Source organism: Phytophthora infestans, genomic scaffold (assembly GCF_000142945.1).
Source record: "Phytophthora infestans T30-4 supercont1.3 genomic scaffold, whole genome shotgun sequence".
Classification (NCBI taxonomy): domain Eukaryota; phylum Oomycota; class Peronosporomycetes; order Peronosporales; family Peronosporaceae; genus Phytophthora; species Phytophthora infestans.
In genome coordinates, this window is record NW_003303756.1 from 2,575,449 (window position 1) to 2,595,262 (window position 19,814).

The window sequence follows — 19,814 nt, forward strand, 5'->3', positions numbered from 1 at the left end:
CTACATTTGCTGTATTTGAGTCTTGCGTCAATAATGCAGCGGCTGAAGTTGGATGAGACAGCGCTGGACTTGTTCGCACGGAGGCCGACTCGCAGCTTCTCGACGGGTTTAAACTTTATCGACGCGGCTACAACAAAACCTAATGTAGGAGAAACTGGATATCGACCACGACAAGTTGTAGAGCTCTGTGGGGCGAGTGACACTCCCAAGACTCAAGTGCTGGAGCATGTCGTGGCAGCTTTTCTGACTAAAAGCGCAGCAACGAGTGACCAGGCAGGGAAAGAACGCGTTTTTATCTTCGACCATGAAGGTGAATTGTCTTCAACGCGGTTGGCGAAACTAGTGGCCCATAAATTGGCTGGGAGCAAGTGGGAGAATGCGTTGGAGGGGGCACTGGCTAGAGTGCAGACCTGCTGCTGTCGAGACTCGTTCCAGTGGCTGGCAACGCTGAATCACATTCACTTTCAATTACTAGAAGCAGCTCCAGCACGTGAGTTACAGTGGGAGTGGAGGTTGGAGGAGGGTCGCTAATATTTTGGTGGTGGGTCTGATTACAGCTTTGATGCTGGTGTTCAACTGCGTGGGGTCATTCCATGCCATTGACAAGGTATGATAAATTGCAGTGAAATGAAATAGAATGTAAACTTCTAATGTGAATCGTCACTACAGATGACAGCGAAGAGTGTCGGCGAGGGGCTAGCGCTTTCCGAACAAGTATTTATTTTTTTGAAACAGTTTATCCGGCATCACTCGCCGATAGTTTTTGCAGCTAAGGAGACGGCAAGTACGTGCAAACCCTATATCCAGGATGTAAATGTCGAGTGCGCTGATGCCGAGTGCGAATGGTGCTTGACGTGACAGAGAGCACAAGGGCACAATGGGAACACGCTGAGTATCTGCCTTCGTCGTGGACTAGCCAAGTCTCAAAACGAATTTTGCTTCGAATACCGCCACCACCAATACTCCCAAGAGAAAGGTACAATTTTAACACCTTCACCCTGTCATACCTTGCTTTCTAATCAGAATTGTCATAGTTACAAACTAGAGAAGAAAGTCGAGCTTGACGACGACAGCAACACCCGATTCGAGGCCAAGTGTATCGCCGCTGGAGAGAGGTAAATCTCCTACTGCAGTGTACAGTAGTACCTTAGTGTTACTTGAGTACGAATGTAAAGCCGTTCTGACGTGACGTTGTGCTTCCTCCCAGCCGAGTATTCATGTGCCACGTAGATGAAGGTTTCATTTTCTCAAAATTATTCGGCGACGGAAAGCCGTCGCTCATGAAATGATACTTAGTACAAGTACCCAATCTGTCGGACTCAACTTTAGCAGTGGAATGACTCCGGTGCGTATGACGCGTTATAACTTAGACGACTTTTGGTCTCAATAAGCGCTAGCTGCGGATTCCTTGATACCGCAGATGAATCGTGGCTTAATGCTTCCCATGCAGGCAAAATATGGCGAGTAATCCGCTCATCGTTCAAAGCTCGAACTTTGACCTTCGAAGGTGTTGGTGCTGGAGTGATCTCAGAGGTACAACCAATATGTTCTCTGAAACATTTGAAGATACTGGCACCTGATGCACAAGCTCTCAAGACATCCACATTGCTATCGACACTATCCGAATCCACTGCGGGGCCGCCCAGTGTGTGGTCAAATAAGCTCACGATACCCGAACAATGACGCTCTGGACATGGCTCCACCTTTCTATCCACCACAGTTCCTATAACAACAAGATTGTCTTGTGGAATGGCAATCCAGTGTAGCTGCGTGTGCACGAAGCACTCAAAGCCATCGGGATAAACGGCTTTCAAGACCCCAAGCGCTTTCAGTACACTGGGTTTGTAGTACAGTTCGTCGTTTTCCCAAATGTAGCCACTCAGCAGAATCAGCTTACTCCTTGCTCCCAGTGCAGCATCGACCGAGCACATTTTCGTCAAAACCTGGAGAGTACCGAACTGTAATTTCACAAACAAGATGGCTCCGATGACTCTTGTGGCAACGATGATACTCAGACAACCAGCCGCCAGCACAATATGACCCACGAGTCCCATCACGTAATGAGAGACCACTTCTGCCGCTGGCTCTGTGTCCTGTAAATGCGACCGGCTTAAGGACGTCAGATAGTGTTGCAACACTCCAGCTGTGATCAATTCGCCGACGAGAACTGTCTCGTAGTTAAAGAGCAATCTTTTGGCTTGGCAGCGCATCTTCTCACTCATCCAGTTCATTGTCTCCACCATTTCAAACAACATGGACATAACACCAGCCAAGTTGTATCCAAGTGATATGGATTGGATTCGTCCAAACAAGCCTTCTTGTGTACTCAGGAGGAAGAAATCGCTCATGTCACCTTGGTCAATGAGGAGGAAGAGCAGAAGAAATCGATGGAAATTCCTCGCTCCATGTGCGGATAACCGCATACTCTCTTGGACATACACTACGGCTTCTTGTATTCGAATCGGTTCGACGACGCTGTCACATCGCTTCGCAAATATTCTACAGGACACGTAGCTTCTTCGCAGGGTGACACATCTGACAAGGATGAATGCGACACCGGTTAGGATATACCAGTACGATTTCCGGTATCCGTATGCTACTCTGTCGTTAGCGAGGCTGCTACCATTGGTATCGTACGTTCCGACTTCGTTTACTCGTATGTACGCTGTGTTGTCTAAGATGCATAATGTTCCTGATGCCTCGGCGTAGATGGAGTAGTATCCAATGCTACCATGGTAGAAATTGCCCTCGAATGGGAAACTTTGGTCAGCACAGCTAGATGGAGTTGTATAATGCGGCGTGACAGTATAGTTCTTGACAATATAATTGGCATGTGCGTTGTATTGTGGGACAACAATATGGCAACGAACTCCGTTCTTGATACGGTAGTAGTGAGTGGGGCATGCGTTCCATCGAGCTCCGGCAATGACCATTGCAGTCGCTGGACACAACTTGAACAAATCTGTTTTTTCTTGTAGCAGAAGTGACCAGATTTTCTGTTATTTTGTGTGGAGTTACGAATTTTGCAAAACCCCGTAGCTGAAGGACGAACGGCCCCGCACCAACAGCTATCCAAACAATCATGATGACTCGTATCGCAGGCATTTGGAGGACACGAGTTCTCCGTCTTCGTTGCCCTGATGTTTGTCGGACTCCACCCACTTCAGAGCTGGGCATCGCAACCGTTTGTCCGCCTCATGTATTGAAGACAATATTTATGACTCAAAATAGCGGCCGGGCTTAGCCCATTAAGTTCTTGCAAGCTTGAAAAAATGGTTATCTCGTACTTCGTACATCAGTAAAGCCAAATTGCAAATATCTCCGTTTAGCAAAATATTCTCGGCTGGTGTAACTGACTCACAATGAAAAAGGTTCTTGCTGTAATCGCCGTCATCATAGATCGTGCTCGAACTTCACTTGTATAGCTCTTTATCCTAAGCTCCCGATTTGCTAAGGAGCCCTCTATCTTCGAGAGCCCAGCTCCCCTGCAAGTGTGGCCCCCTTTCAAGAATTGGGGCCGGGCTTGTGTCTCTTGTTGATTATTGTCAATCAATCGGCTCCATGAGTTTTATGCAAGACTGAAATAGATTTAAAAAAAGCAAAATGGAAAAAATGAAAGTGTTGAAAGATATTGTTCCGATAAAAAGTCATCGAGTCCGGTGCGGAATGAGCTGTCGATGGACGACGAGTCGCGACGATCGAATCGGGAGCTCTCTGTACTTGGAGAGGACCGATGTGAAAACCGCGATGTTCTCTTTAAACCGCTAAGGAAACAAGCTATCGGTGCTCTCAAGCGAAAGATGGAAGGGTTCGAGAATCAAATGGCAACAATCCGCGCCAGACTTGAGGCAAGACGCGAATTGACATCTTCCGAGCGTACTGTTCACCTTCCTGTTGTGAAATCCAGTCCAAAAAACACTGCGGCAACTACAGACCCTTCGTCGTCTACAGCTCGCATGAAGTTCCCGCTACTACAACGTATTGAAGGTACTCGCGTGGCAAACGCACCACCAAAAGATCCGTTTCTCGAGGTGGAGAACGTGATTCATCGCACAGCCACGAGAGACATTTACACTCGAGACGCAGATACTGTGACCACCACGGAGTTAGCTGTTGCATCTGCAACTAAAGAGGCGCAGCAATTAAGCGAAGAAGCTCGGAAGCGGATGGTAGCGTACTCACAAAATGAAAATGGCTGGCGGTTCGAGGAGCGCACGTCGAGGTATCAAGAGGTGATGAATCTGAAGCAACAGGCTGAAAAAGCCCAGCAAGACGCAGACCGACAACGCGAAACAGCTCGACAGATGAAGGCGTTGCTGCAAGATCCGTACCGAGAACTACGATCCACTCCTGTACCTAGAAACCTTTTGACGTTGTTGCCTTCGTCACCTTTCTGTACAAAGCAGCACGAATGGATATGGGTCTTGGCTTCTCCGTCGACGAAGCTGACGTTCACACCTCGGAATGAAACGACGGACACTGTGATTAACAACGAAAAAGAACTCTCAATGTTCGTTGTGTATTATATTGCTGCGTCCGACGTCAATACCAAACGTGTGGAGACTGAAGAGCAATGGCAGCATGCGTTGAATAACGACAGTCCACCTACCACTGGCTGGATATGTTATTCCGTGCATGGCACACCTCCCGCTCCAGAGTTAACGTCAGTGAAGTCTGGAATACAGACGTGGACGGTAACAGGAGCTGGTACTGGTCATCTGAACGGAAAATACGTCGCAAGTGGAGTTCACAATCGAGTTCGGAAGTTCAAATCATCTGCAGGTGTGGAGCTCTTCCGGAAGTGCGTTCCGGTGGCTTCATCCCTTGGGCAGACATTATACGGAGGCCAATCAACACGACCTCAATCAGCAAGGTCTATGGATAGCATTACTAAGGAAGAGCACTGCACAAAGGAAGACAAGTCGAAGACGCACATCTTGCCGAGTGGACTTGAAGCTATCGAGAAGGACGAACTTGATTTTAAGTCAATGCAGCGAGTTGGATCGTGGCTGAGTATGAACGAATCCATTGAAAGAAACCGAAGAATGTTGGCAACACGAGGCGCCGATGACGAATCCAACGTGAGAATTGACGGTAGTAGCGTGATGACTCAAGAATCTCGAGTAGTTTCGGATGACAGGGACCTGGTTGAGTCTCGACCTCAAGTGGATGCACCTTTGTGTCGAGAATGGGTGCTACTCTCACGGTGTTCTAGAAGAAAGAACATGGCAACGAATGAACCTGCCAAGAAAGGTATCGGACTAGGATGTTTACAGCGTCACTACTATATTTCATTTGAGGAAAAACGAGAAATGACCGTGTGGGTGCAGACCAAAGAGTCGTGGCTGGAGAAAAACGTGTTAGCAGTGATCATCGAGCGAGAAGCTCAGATGGAACGCGTGCATCATCTGAGTCGCAAGTGTATGATTAAATTCCAGCAAAACTTGCGAGCAGAAACGGAAAAATCCAAGATAAACCTCCTAGCAGAATTGAACCGAGTCCGCTTTTTAACTGTTCGAGTTCTGGAAACTATCGATCGGTGGCGACAACACGCTCGGAAGATTGGGTTTGCACGCTACGACAGCCAGCCAAGGAGGCAAAATAACCCCACTACGACGTGTAGCGAGGCTCCAAGTCAACCAGAGACCGAGGCTCCACTGCTTGGATGGTCAGCATCTATAACGTTAGACACGGGGAAGCAGCTATATAAGGGAACCAGTGCCTTCGTGTCGAAAGTTAAGCGGTTCCGTCGCAGTGAAGACATCACTGGAAAACGTGAGCAACATATCGTGTACTTGGGATATTTCGAGACGCAAGAGGAAGCTGAACGTGCATACGACGAACACGCGGCGTCGGAGGCTCGTCGACTGAACACCACAGTCGAACATTTACCACACCGACGAAATGTTTTCCGGTCATGTGGCAAACATTTTGCAGTGGAAAGTGAAAAGAACGGTCCGAGTTTCTGCATCGAGTGCAAGACCAAACAACTGGCGTCGTTGTCTTCTGCTGCAGATGATTGGATACCTCCGTTCTTCTACGGTACGGGGGTTAACTACATCATGAAGATGGCAAACGATCTGGATTTTTTAGATGAAGTCTTGCCACTTAAGACAGCGTTAAACAGTGGACGTGGTGGGGATGACGACGCGTTTCCGATGCACGGCAATGTTTTCCTATTACCCAAGACGCCCATCCAGGATCCAAATCTCGCGGTGTTCACAACATTCCCGACACCCACAGCTCCTCGTCTTGGTGCTACCGTCTCCGATATTAACGACATCGATGAAGAAGCTCTGGGTCGAGATCGGATTCTTAGGGCTCAGCAGATTTTCTTGCAAGAGCTGCAGATTTATCAATCAGAGATGATGGATTCGATTCCAAAACCCGGAGCTAGAGATTCGTCGCTAACGACGTCTAAGCAAGAGTCTTCAGTCCCGCAGTATCGACTGGTAGAAGCGTTATATTGGGATCATTGCGCTGCACTGAAGATTCAGCAGGAGAGACCGCTACTAGCTTTGCGTCAGCCAAATGTGTGGTGTCGTCCTGATGCTGGCGAATGGGCTGGCTTAGTGGTCCGAGGAACACATCAACAACATTTTTTGTTCGAAGAGAAGCTGGAGAAATCCGGCAAAGAAATGGTGCAAAAGCGACAACAAGTTCTAGCAGCTTTGCGCCAGCAGAACCAGGTTCCGCTTTATTTTGTTCGCTCTCGTACACATTTTACGGAGCTCATTGCCGCAGGCCAACAGGTACGCGGAGATGTGGTGCAACTGGAGGTCAACAATGCTACCAAAAGACTGCGACGATACGATATATGGTGTACCATGTCGCTGGTAGTACAGCGCTGGTTTCGAGGTGTTCTTGGCAGGCAGAGGGCACGAGCGACGAGGAGAGCGCTCCGCCTAGCATGTAAATTACGCGTATTTTACTTCAACCAGGTGGCTGCCGTGGCAAACTCGTGTTATGACACTGTACGCACAGCAGCGGTTCGTCGTGCGTACAAGAAAACCTGTACGCCAGTTTACTCGCGCGCAGTTGTGATGGATGGGGAGCCCGTGATTGTATCTTTCCACTCTCTTAGACATTACCAGGTTGGCTACAACTTCGGTGGACGTGCTTCGACCACAAGGAAATCCGTGTTGCCATCCTCTTGTTGTACGAGCTGCGCGAGGAGATTTCACGTTAAGGCGCATTATCAGGCTGGTGGAAACAAATTTGCAGTATATCGTGGAGTTTGCACGTGTCATTTGAACGGTGGGAGTATCTTACCCGACGAAATGAAGCGCGAGAGCTGGTTGATTCGTGCGTACAGCTCGTCTCATAACGTGATTTATCGACTCCGACTAGAAACAGCCCAGCTACAGCAGCTTTTGTCGTCACAAGCACTATTCCCGTACTCTTCATCACCTAGTTTTTGTCCACTTATCCTGGACATGGAGCTGAAACAACTAGAAGCAGCAACAGCCTCGCGCTACGCTACATTTTGTGGTAAAAACGCAGAGACCGCAGCTACGAACCTTGCGAATTGGAGACGAATGAACAGTGAGGCGACGCAAATACGAAAGTTTCTTTTAATAACGCTGGAGAAAAGCTTAACGTTACTGGATACTACCAAGCACGCTCACGTTGTTGCTGTAGGCAATGCAAAGAAAGCGCTCGACTTTACGTCTCGTCCGTTCTCGGAAGCTCAAGCTTGGGATCCACTCGAGAACGCCAACGATTGGAGATTTATTGTTGAAAAACGACAGTTAACCAAACGGTTGGAAGACATTTATCAAGAAGTGGCGCGTCTTCGCGTCGCATACTTCCAAGCCACATACAACGAGCAATACTCTCGAGCAGGAGCCGATGAAGCGCAAGACCGATTCAACCGTGTATGGCTTCCTTTAGCAGAACGAGCAAATCGATGTATGGAAGAAGCGCTTCTGTTAGAAACGTCGACTAGGACGCGCATGGAAACTGTGATGGAGCAGCTTTGCAGTCGCTTCTTGACGCTACGTGATGGTTACTTGGCTCCAACTCGCCGAAATCTCGTTATCCAAAGTCCGTTATGGAATAAATTGGCTCCGTTCCGGATCGATATCCCTGGGCTTCGTCGAAGACTGAATCACTTGCGAAGACGTACGTTAGTGCTATCGAACTCAACGGAAGAGAATACCAGAACTCGGCGTTTGGTAGTAACAGTCAGTATGTCCCCAATCGGTGAGCGAGGTAGCCAGGTTTCGCTCTCGACACGCGATATTTGGGTTACAGCATACGATCCCGTGGACTGTTCCGTGCATAGTATTTTTCTCGAATGGGAACTCGTGCAGCTTCTGACTGGTTCAAGTGGGAGAAAAGAGTCGAGTCAATCGAAGCGTAGCGCCTGGAAGTCGATAGCGGAAAAGCTTTTATCACTTGCTACGCTGGATCGCTTTACTGGAGAGTTCACGCTGCTGAAACTAGAATTTTACCATACGTTACGTCAATTGTCTCCGCAATTTCTTTCCAGTCGAGTGATGCGAGATCTGCAACGAGGGCGTAAATGTGGCCAAGGCGATGAGATTTTACGCCAAGCAGTGTCTGTCGATGGGAGACTTTGTGTCGTGGTCGTGTATGAAAACTGGGGAGATCTAACCTTCGCCATCTACCACTCAAAAAGTGGCGACTTCTTTCGGTTGGTTATGTCTCTCAGCGAGGTATTTGATATCCTAAGCAAGAAGCCTCTAATGCTTCGGCTCTGGGTCTGTTGTGTCAAGTCGAATTCCTACTCGTCAACACTTTTAGTTTATCTGCTGAAGCACGTCAGATTCTCCCAGCTCGAAGATGGATCTGAGGATATACGCATAGATCACGCACTCCCGGCACAACAGCGCTCGAAACGTTATCAAACGGTTATCCGGATGCAAAAGCGACAGGTTCTTGTTAGTATTGTTGAGGACAGCGCTGGAGATTTCCAGATTTCCGGATACGATATGAGCAGTGAACTTACGTACAAACTTTTACTGGAGCGCGAAGCACTTCGTCGCGCTCTTAAAACCAGCTCTCTACCCGATTTATCGCAGTTAAAAGCCAATCTCGCCACGTCTTCGTCTTCGCTGCTACTTCGTCGCAATAGAACCTTACTCTACGAATGGATTTGTAGCCGTTTACGCTTCCAGAGTTTGCTGGAACATCCTGAAATGGTCACATCTGGAACTTCCCCTTTACTGTTTGGTCTCCATTTACGAGAAAGCTTCCGAATTTTGAATCGGTGGATTGAAACTAGTCCTCGCAATCCGATTCGTGCCGTCCCTGAGGATGAAATAACCCGTAGAGCGTCTATGATTGACGTAGCTGTCTTTTCAAGTTTGCAATTCGATCAACTAACACTGATGGCGGATCCTCGTCTTCCCTTTCAGCTTGACAATGAATTTATTGGAACGATGGACTGGATTGAAGCTGTTGCAGGAGCATCGTCTTCTTCTCAAACATGGAGAAAACAGCTTCCGTTTATGCGAATAGATTTCTTCACAAAAGCACACAAGTTGTTCGGACGTGTACGTGGGGAACTGGAAGCAGAGACGAAAGAACGAAAGAAGCGAGAGACACGGGCAGGAATGGAGAAAGAGGATCGCGACGCCCTTTGCCTTGAAATTTCAGATTTAATAACCTCCGCTCAGTTGAATATTTCGGTCACGTACAAGACACTATTCGATCTATACACAGCCGCAACAAGGAAAATGGATCAGTGGCGTCGTATTCATGCCGAGCTACAGCTGGTTACTACGCAGACCGAGGTATATTGTGAACTTTTCCCAAGCAAAGCACCACTTTCCAATGCTGTGCAAATGTTTCAAGAAGATAACGACTCGGTGTTATTGGATTGTATTAGCTTATGGGTTCCTACCACGTCGACTGGGCTACACGAGTTCATTTTCCTGGCTGTTCCCTTCGATTCGTGGTGTCCTCTTGCAATTGCACCGGAATTGCTTCAAGTGTGCTTGAACAAACTCGACTTACAGTTGAAACCAGTACTCGGTAACTTCGAGTTGGTATTGGAGAAAATTGCGTACCGAGACAAAAATTTGGAAGCACTTCGGATGCACAAGAAACAAATTTCACAATTCTGCAACTTCGTTGCTCGCCAGACAACAATCTACAGTCCTATCAGTGTATTTGAAAACGACACGAAGCTGGAGGAAGCTAACGTTCAAGTGGAACGTCAAACCGTGGCAGACTCCTTAGCTCTACCAGCTGATTTGTCATCAAATAGTCTCGTCAAGACTGGGATATTAATCCCAAGCAACGTCAACGAAGCCGTCGAAGAAGTTTTCCTTGATATGCAGCCATGGACTCCATCGGAAGCCTCTCCATTCGAGCTACTTGCGCAAACGTTGATCACTCATTTACGTTCATTTTTTCAGCAACAGCAGAAGCAACTGCAGCGTATGCGTCACACCTCCACTGCTCATGGCGAGTTAACCTGTCAACGAGTTCCCTATGGTGTGCTCGTCTACCAAGATTCAACACGTAATTCGAACTCCTGGAAACAATCGACTCACTTTAACCCGCGCGGTGTAGCCCTTACCGGCGGCGGAAATATTTGTGGACCTGCCTTGTTTTGGCCCTTCCAGATGAACTGCGACTGGTATCGAAGGCTGCTCGATTGTTCAGCTATCTACTCTGCTTTAGCGACCAGGTTCGAAGATCCCGCGCTAGAAGGTACGACTATAAGACGGCTAGGTGGAGCTCGCTCGACGAAGTATCTGCCTTGGAAGCAGTTCGCCATCGAACGACTTCGTGTATCACAAACAGTAAAACGGAGTAGAGTGACTGAAGGCGTGTGTATCAATTTTCTAAAGAGCGACACTGGTCTTGTAGCGAAGGAGAAACGCACTGTCACAACATTTGAAGTCGGATTCCGGCAACTGGAAATATCTTTTGGAAAGCCGAGTAGCCAAGAATTTTGCGGTAATACGAGCGTCATCAAGTGTATGAAAAACGTTTTTGCGCTACATCCCAAAAGCGACAACAACAGTGTGAACTGGCAGGTATCCATTGACAATCCACGAATATTGCGGAATGTACTGGACGTCTACGATGCTGACGGGAACGCCGTACAGATTCCTTGTTTAGGTTGTGATAAGAACGAAGGTTTTAGGATGGAAGCAGTTCAGGTGGCACTCGACAATGCGGACAATCCACGTGGGCTTGTATTTTCTTATCGTGAAGTCAGGACACAACGTACATACTTCGTCGACTGCGATTACCACTTTCTGCAACGTCTGCTGAATCTGCAACAACAAAAAGAGTTTACAGGACTCACACTACCAACACAAAGAGAAGAAGAGGAGTGCAAACACCAGGTCATAGCGATTAGTGTGCGTGGATGGAGAAAGTTGGCCTCTCAAGCTTCACGATTTTTAGTGTTTAGAAAGAAAAATGGCGCACTCTCGTTATGTCTCGAGTTTTTAACAACGGAGCTTAAGTCTCGAAAGGATGGCACAGCCACATCTTTATCCGAGGGTGAGTCTAACGCTACTGAAGCATCACAAGAACTTAGTGGAATCGTCAATAACACAGCACTGGAGAAGCTCTCCATGGTAGGCGATAATTTCGACAAATCTACTGTGTCGAGCTCAGCCTTTCCAGTGCAGCGGAGGTGTCGTGCGGACGTTTTAGAGGAGCGTAGAGCAGTACAGCGCTCAATGATGCGTCACTTCCAGAAGCACCAGCTTGCTATTCGAGCTGCTGCATGCGGCAGAATACTTGCTGCAGCTGAGTCTCGTGCCGATATACGCTCATCGGAGTGGATGCAAATGATGCGAGAAGATTGGCGTTCGCAGGAGCTCCGGGGTCTGTTAGGACTGGATGATACCGTTTTAAATAAGCTGGAAAATGCTTACACACCGGCTACCAGACGTGCTCGTGAGTATCTGATGTCCTCAACAAAAGGAGGTGACATAGGCGGGCTTGAGCTGCAGATGAAAGAAATTGCGAAAGCTATGGACCAGACAACGCTGCAGCTGAATGAAATTGAAACTCTGCAGTCATTTCGAATGAAACGATGGAAACGGCGAGGCAAAGAGGCCAACGCTGCTGCGAAACGAGCAGAGGCTTCGCTTGCGGATGTAGCAGAATGGTGGCGTTGGCGTTTAGCCAACATCCAGTCTGAAAAGGCCACGAAATTATAAGTTTAATTCGAGAAAAAACACGTTGTTGTTTCCTTCCATGACATATACGATCAAAATTATGTGCAAAGGAACGAGTGGCTTTTTCAACTATTTTTATTTTACCCCCAAATCCATAATTAAGTGTGCTGTTGAAATGGGATTGTGCGTCTACTGCTTCTGTACTGCAATGGTACCCATTTTCAGTTTTTTGCAGCCATGAGTCATGCGTTAACCTCCGAGGAACTCATCGAGTTCCGAGAGATCTTCAACCTCGTTGATCGAGTAAGCTCACATGCTTGTTGCCTTGTCAGCTCGATTCACTTATTTTGTGATTGCTTCTGCAGGACCGTGGTGGCTCCATCACGAAAGTTGAGCTGGGAGAACTGATGGACACGCTGGGTATTGACACGTCCCCGGAAGAAATAGACCTCATGATAAATGAGATTGACCAAGACAGTAACGGAGAGATAGACTTCGATGAGTTTGTGGCAGTCATGTCGAGAAAAGTCAACGCCACGTACACGGCAGAGCAAGTTAAGAATGCGTTTAAGGCGTTCGAAGGTAATGCCTCTGCCCCGGGATTCATCAAGGCCGACAAGCTGCTCATTGCTCTCACAACTTACGGTGCAGACCGTATTTCTTCCGAGCAAGCTCAGGAACTCATCAGCCAGGTACGAAATGAACAACACTTAGTGCAATTGATCCGTAAAACTCTCACATTCGCTTTTTTTTACCTACGAAACAGCTCGAGCCTGATCAACATGGCAACATCAACTATATTGAGTATGTGAACATGATGATGTCAGAATAAAAGTCACATCCGCCATCCAGCCTTCTTGTCGTTCCGATTCTCGACATCCAAAGTTATCGCCTAAAGTACATGTCTTCTAGAAGAAAAATATTTCGAAGTAATTTAAAAAAACTACTACGAAGTATTGTACATGTAGTATCGGATTTATGAAATACTTGCTTGTGTTTAGTAGTCTGGCGGTGCAGGATTATTACTGTTCTCTCGACGCCACAGTCGTTTCTTGAACACAACGTCCTCCATGAAGTCGCGGCACGTTATTTGCTCAGCTTTCGGTGCTTTCGGATTAAGACACGCACCAGGTTTTGCTCGCAGAAAATAAGGCATGGACATTTGTCTCCCAGATTCCGATTCCACGCAAATCGGCGGCACACGATGCAAAGGAGCCGAGATGACTCCGTGTGTTAGCAGCCCTAGCGTCTCTCCAGCAAATACCGAGAAGTGAAGTGTTGAGGCATTTTCCTCCACCTCCACCCAGTTCATTCGTTCCAAGTTCCACATCTGTAGCCCCGGGACAGTAGCTACAGGAGACACGGTAACAAGGCCAAGATCAGCATGCACTCCACATGAAAAATCGTTCGGATCCACCTCAGCGGGGCTACGTCCCTTGTTACGGTAATTGTATACACGAAGCACCGATGCCCCATACTGGTAACTTGGGTCTCGAGATCCAGTAAAGCTATCGGTTGGACGAGTTCGATCGTCCAGAAGCTCTTCAAATAGCCAGCGCTCGTCAATGTTTAGTACTTCACAGACAGCCTTCATGCAATCACGTGATATATCGTCCAGTAGCTCCAATAACGTCAGCAGATCGGTCGCAAACTCCTTGTTCTCGTTGCTATCCTGGAAGTAAACAGGGGGCCACGGTGTACCACTTGCAGCTATAGGGAGACGTAGTTGCATGTACTCTCGATTGCGATCCGAACTAAAGCCCACACGTCGCCCACGAGACACATTCGGGTGTGAAGAGTAATAACTGTCACTCGAGTTATCCGTCTCTCCAGCTTTGCTTACATCAACATAGTCGACCCATCTCTTCTCCTTGGAGAGCTCCATTTGTTCCACCAGCCATTTTCTCACCCGTTCGAACGCGAGTTGAGGAATTTTTGCCTGCTCCGACGTAACTTCGAGTCTTGCAAAGCCGAAATTTTGTAAGTTCTGAACAAATCTACGTCGAGCCAAGCTGCGTGCAATACAGCTCGTCGACTCCGCCAACGTTGCCGCATTTACCGCGAAGAACGGCGACTCGTATGCATTTCCCATTGGAAGAGGCTGCCTTAGAAGCCCCATGTGTCGGACAACCAAAGCGAAATGCAGAATTGGAACGTGAGATTCTTCAAATTGGTCGAACAGTCTAGCAGCCACAATGTTGATCATTACCAGAGGATATGGGGGACTGTAAAGCTCATCTGCCGGTACGACAGCGAAGACACTGGAGCCTTCGGGTAGTTGTAGCTTTTTTCTAAGATCCAGCTCCAAGTCCATGAGCGCTGTACCCTGTGTTCCAGGCCGTGGATGGTCGTACAGAAGCGGCAGTTGGATCTGCTGCGTGAATACTTGACATTCATAGTAAAACGTGCACACGAGTGGAGAGCGATCGCTTATAACGTTGAGAACGTTATTCCGAATGGCACTTGGAGGGGCTCCTGGTGCTGAAGGTTCTTTACTTGAGTTGGGTTTGGATGAAGAATGCCCCATCCTGTGGGCCCGGCACAAAAGTAAAGTGACGGTTGATGGTGATCTGAAAAAAGTTATCCACACGAATGAGGTGACCTGATTCGTGTGGGTAGCTTTTCAGGACCATCTGATTCTGAAACCTAGGTAATCGAGCAAATATTTAGAGCTTCTAAATTAGAAGCGATCGGTTAGCCAACTATCACCGACGACGCTGTAGCGCCGTAGCCACACGACTACGAAGTAGATGGTAGACAGAGTAACTCGAAGCGTAGTCCGCGCGACGAAGTAATCACAACCTTCCCCCGTTTTAGTCATTGTCTACAAGAAGTGAAGAGTCTATCATGCGTGCGATCTCGGCGCCACAGCTTTCAGCAAAAGTCACAGCCTCGTTTGAAGTACCGATTGCATTCATTGGGATAAACCGAACAAAGGTTTGCATGACAGCCCTCAAATGCAGTTTTATCGAGGCCACTAGGACGCACAGTACTGCACCCTGTCTTTCGATATGCTCATGGTCTCTCGAATCATCTGAGCGATCTCGTCGATTCTCGATAGCATTCTGCATTCTGCATCTTCTGTTAGGCCACCAATCGACCTTCCTTTTGTATTAGAACACTGGCCTTCTAGTGGAAGGCTTCAGCGTAGACGTCGCCAGCGTTTTATCCCCGAGGGCTTTCGCTAGCTTTCGAGCACGCAAGATCTCTTCAAATCTTCAGAAAGAACTGCTTCTTTGTCTTCTAGTGTTTCGCGTTCACATTTGAGTTTCCGATACTTCAGTCGCCTCTTTGCTGCTTGTGCGTTTCTAAGTGCCCTCACTTGTTCAGCCAGTGAATAGGTCGCGCTTGCAGGTTCTTTCGACGAGAATAGTTGGGCCACGGTCTCCGAGAAGAGCTGGTCTCTGTCTATCGAGAGACTGGTACTGATTTCGGGCCTAGGAAATCCGCCATTTCGGTCAGGGAGGTCTCTCGATCATGTTGAGTGTGCCCTAACAAATAAAATAAAATACTACTGTAATATATTCTTGAGTCCTAGATTAGGACTCCTAGATTAACGTTACTGATACTTCCACATCATAAATGAACTTGCTGACAAGATGACAGCGTTATGTGCACGCGGGCTACGAGCTGTGGTGAAACAGCGCAACTGTATTTATGAGTTATATGCCCTGGACGGAGGAGAACGTCTCAGTTCTCCACTTGAAGTGTCATTGCCTCGTTAAAGCCCCCACTTGAGGCCGTCGTCGACGCCTCGTCGTCGTGCGTCGTGGCATGTTAAACCTGTCCTAGATCGAACCTCCTGGTCCTTCCGAGTCTGCAGCGCGAAAGTCTCGCGCTCTAGAAGTATGAGGACCGAACATTCATTAGTATGGGTTCTATTCATACGTACACTCGTAGTACAGTACTGTACGACTACTAGTATTTCACCACCTTTATTTCCTCGCATATCAGACTCACTAGAAACATGGTACCTCGCTGCCTGGTCCTAATTAGTCTCTCTCCCTTACAAAAAACAAGATAATTTCAGTAAGCGCTCACTTTTTCTCCAAACCAATTTCACGCCACTTTCCATCGAGCCCGCGATGCCGTCGAGTGTGCGTCCCCCGTGCCGTCCGAGCGAGGATGTGGCGTCCAACCAGGCCAACACGCCACCACTGGATGTAAAGAAGCTGTCGCTTGAGCCCGAACAGGAGCAGGACCTTCAGATACCGGGCACACCGCCTATGGACGCTCAGAGCCGTCGCGTATGGGGCGATGACACTCCTCCCGCCAACCCGAACTTAACGGAGGCACAGCGTCTTGTGGAGCAGGAGAAACTGCAGCCTCTAGAGCAGCGTGCAACGCGCCACGCAGCGGCAGTGGTAACTCAGCGCCTTGTACGCTGCTTCATGGCAAGACGCAACTTGGCCAAGCGACTCAGCGCCGTGGGGCGACCTGTGGAGCTACAGATCACTCAGGTGCGCGGCCTGGAAATGCTATGCGACTTCCGCAACGTGGTGTCACTCTTCTGCAACGTACGCGTGCTTAAGAAACCCTTCGGACCGTTCATGTTCCACTTTTCCTCTGAAAAATGCACCAACGTGAATTTACCCACCTGGACGGACAAGTTTTTTGTGCCATTAATGTCCAGCAAGTGCGACATTGTCACCACGTTGATCGGCGTCACAAACACTGGTAGATTGCGGTTTCTAGGGCAGGCAATTGTGGCAATGGAGCCTGGATGGGAACATAACAGGACGTTCAGTGCCCCACTGGCCAAATGGAAGTTCCCAGTGGAGGAATCTATCGTGGGACTCCATCGCTTCGTAAAGGGCACTGTGGAGCTCGAGATCACGCCCATTTCGTCCCGTATGCCGTGTAAATCGGGTCAATTCCTCTTGGCTCCTCCTGTTCCTACTCGAGGGCGACGGTCGTTCTCCTTGTGGTCCAAACAAGTGTCAAGTAATGGGCTACTGGCTTCTCCAGCATCACGGACGCCTAAGACGCCGGCGAGTGCCTCGCCACCAAGGAAGACGATGGTGATACGCTGGGGTGTGCTCACGGACACGACGTTCCACCTGTTCGACAATACGACGGCCAAGCTGCTCACTAGCGTGGATCTGGCTAAACTGCAGATTATCAAGTCCGACGCGCAGCCCAAGAGCGACCCGAGTCGACTCTTCCCTGTGAAATTGTATGCTAAGGGCACCATGTACGTGCTGTATGTGTCGAGCTACGCGCAGCAGCAGTCGTGGGAGTACAAGATCAACCTGCACCGCCGTCAACTGTTAATTCCGTAGATGAATTTGTGGAGTAGTTGTCGTTTGTAAATTTACCCCTTGGCTCCCAAGAAAGTGTATCGAAAACTCGTTAAAATATGTCGTATCCTACGTGTTATTTTATTTGGTAGCCGAAGACTTTCCACTTTAGGGTAAGGAGAATTATTTCTGAGCAGGTTTCTCCAGCACTCCTGGACACACAAATCTCTTTTTTGTATGTGAGCCTCCCTATAAAGTGCAAAACCGCGAGCGTTAGCACATCCTTGCTATTTTGAAGCATGTTTTGCAACTTGTGTGAAAACCGCACCGTCAAATAATAAAAATTGACTGAGTTATGGGCTCGACGAGGTGGCCGTATAATTGTGTCCAGGAGTGTAAGTCAGACACCATTACATTCATGATTTTCGTAGCTTTAATTAACCTATACTCACTAGCCGAGCGCCGCCGCTACGCGGCGGTAATTTAGGTTTTACTCTAGATTTTTGCCTTCCCGCCTTCGCTTCGCTTCGGCGGGATAATTAGTCCAAATCCTCTGAGTCCCCCATGTGCCTAAATCGACTTCTTTAATTTCATAAATCTGCGTTTCATTTGCTACAAAATGCTGAGTTCCCAGTAAGCCGTGTAAATATTTTTACCGGTACAAAAGACTGAGACCCTAGCATCATACTTACCATGCTTATAAACGATTACGCTAGTGATCTTGGCAAAGTCTCTTTATTGTTGTTGGCGATCACTGTACCTTAATCTTCCACCCAGAAGCACCTGCACTTCAGTCTAAAACCGCTAAATAATATATTTAGTTTAGCGTCGTGCTCGATTTCACGGGCCGTTTCTGAAACCTAGATTGCAACAATGCAAAGAATATCTGTCCAGCTTGCATCAAATACCCGCTTGTACTGCCTGGTTAAGCTTGTAATAAACTGACTAGTAACCACTTCGCAAACCAAACTCGCTACTTTGAAAGAAAATTAAAAGTGTTACAGTTTGAATATTTAATAAAAATATTCAAGCTGTAGCATTTTTTTATGCCTTGAAGTGTGTTCATTTTGTGCTGATTCGGAATTAGTCATTAGACACTCCAATCTGTGCCTGTTATGGTTATACTGTAGCCTTTGGATATAACGATGCGTCGCACGACGCCTTTTGTTGACGGCGGTATTTTTATTTGATACTTAAACGATGATTCCAGGAGGGTTAAACGTAGATTAGGCTCTAAGTTGATTAACGTTTCTTTACGGGCCTACTTATAATAACCAAAATTGACACCTCTCATGTTGTGCTGTTATCTTACCACTGCATATAAAACCTTATTCTACGCCCTTGTCGGCAACGCGTCGACCTATTAAAAAGGATCAGAATTTTGTTGTCTAAAAAAACGCTAAGGAAACAATGGTCAAGTTCAATTCGCTTACAGTAGTAATTGTCATCAGCACATATAACTTCTTTTTGTTCACACGTCAATCTAACACTATATATCTTTGTGGATCAAGTGACAACGTTTATAAGCACAGTTTTGTTCTTACGGTCAGTCTACACGACCGGCTACTGCTGTACATGTAACATGTACGATTTAGCAATACCGTATTCCTTATGTGATTCGCGACCGCTCGGTCATTAGCGACAAATCCAGCATCCAATCAAATGATTTTAAATTTCGTGTCGTCGCGCTTTATGTGCTTGGCGACCAATATATTTTTGAGCATGTCATATAGTTTTTTCTATGCAGGTATCTTTTATGCTGGCAGAAAGGCTGGACCACCTCAAGAATTTGACTGTCGCCAATCACATAAGGAATACGGTACCAGAAACCCACTCAGATAACTTATTAATGCTAATATTTTTACAGTAAATATATTGAAATTATCATTTTAGTCAGTGTAACACGCAGATCCTACTGAGTAGTATATTAAAAAAAATCATGATCTCGGAAACACGCATGCTTACGTGTACGCTAAGCACCCTGCCCTCCTTTTACTGTAGTATTCAAATATCAATAACAACTTGCATTATAAAAAAGTATATAATATTTAAACGATGCCGCCTTCGGATAATTATTATAATATGATAATGTATAGCCTTGTGCAAATCCCCATATGTAATCTGGGAAACACATGCATTTATTGATGTCAGCTACACCATCTAGTTTTAACCAATTGAAGACACCTTCGCTGCGCTCGTCAGCCAGTAGAAATATTTCAATTATTTTATCCAATGATTTGTCCGGAAAAGCGTGACAGGCACGACAATTTAGTGTGACGGACAGACAGGTTGCTGCAGTAGATGTTTAAGACTAGCCGTTCGCCGCCGCTACGCGGCGGAGTGGCATGGTTTGTTGTAGATGAGGTGGCCGCAAATTTAAGTGCTTCTTGGTGTCGCGTGTTTAGAGAGCGTGGTTCACCCCGTAGATCTTGGCATCGTGTATTTAACCACTTGCCTT

At 47.4% G+C, this 19,814-nt stretch overlaps 6 protein-coding genes across 6 annotated transcripts; 4 read left to right on the forward strand and 2 right to left on the reverse strand.

The window, feature by feature from the left end:
• Positions 1 to 33: 33 nt before the first annotated feature.
• Positions 34 to 916, forward strand: PITG_02548 (uncharacterized protein; the record flags this gene model as incomplete). Its single annotated transcript, XM_002907419.1, has 4 exons — positions 34 to 490; positions 558 to 607; positions 670 to 784; positions 894 to 916. The coding sequence occupies 4 exons, from the start codon at positions 34 to 36 to the stop codon at positions 914 to 916; spliced, it is 645 nt and encodes a 214-aa protein (XP_002907465.1).
• A 737-nt stretch (positions 917 to 1,653) lies between these two features.
• PITG_02549 (uncharacterized protein) lies at positions 1,654 to 2,054 on the reverse strand (the record flags this gene model as incomplete). The annotated part of the gene is made up of 2 exons (XM_002907420.1): positions 1,654 to 1,662; positions 1,719 to 2,054. 2 exons carry the CDS (start codon positions 2,052 to 2,054, stop codon positions 1,654 to 1,656), a joined length of 345 nt encoding a protein of 114 aa, XP_002907466.1.
• A 1,623-nt stretch (positions 2,055 to 3,677) lies between these two features.
• On the forward strand, positions 3,678 to 9,616 carry PITG_02550 (uncharacterized protein; the record flags this gene model as incomplete). The annotated part of the gene is made up of 2 exons (XM_002907421.1): positions 3,678 to 9,525; positions 9,570 to 9,616. The coding sequence occupies 2 exons, from the start codon at positions 3,678 to 3,680 to the stop codon at positions 9,614 to 9,616; spliced, it is 5,895 nt and encodes a 1,964-aa protein (XP_002907467.1).
• Positions 9,617 to 12,353: 2,737 nt separating this feature from the next.
• On the forward strand, positions 12,354 to 12,948 carry PITG_02551 (calmodulin-like protein; the record flags this gene model as incomplete). Its single annotated transcript, XM_002907422.1, has 3 exons — positions 12,354 to 12,419; positions 12,482 to 12,808; positions 12,883 to 12,948. The coding sequence occupies 3 exons, from the start codon at positions 12,354 to 12,356 to the stop codon at positions 12,946 to 12,948; spliced, it is 459 nt and encodes a 152-aa protein (XP_002907468.1).
• Positions 12,949 to 13,113: 165 nt separating this feature from the next.
• Positions 13,114 to 14,208, reverse strand: PITG_02552 (uncharacterized protein; the record flags this gene model as incomplete). Its single annotated transcript, XM_002907423.1, has 2 exons — positions 13,114 to 14,113; positions 14,162 to 14,208. The coding sequence occupies 2 exons, from the start codon at positions 14,206 to 14,208 to the stop codon at positions 13,114 to 13,116; spliced, it is 1,047 nt and encodes a 348-aa protein (XP_002907469.1).
• A 1,956-nt stretch (positions 14,209 to 16,164) lies between these two features.
• PITG_02553 (uncharacterized protein) lies at positions 16,165 to 17,425 on the forward strand (the record flags this gene model as incomplete). Its single annotated transcript, XM_002907424.1, has 1 exon — positions 16,165 to 17,425. The coding sequence occupies one exon, from the start codon at positions 16,202 to 16,204 to the stop codon at positions 17,396 to 17,398; it is 1,197 nt and encodes a 398-aa protein (XP_002907470.1).
• Positions 17,426 to 19,814: the final 2,389 nt, after the last annotated feature.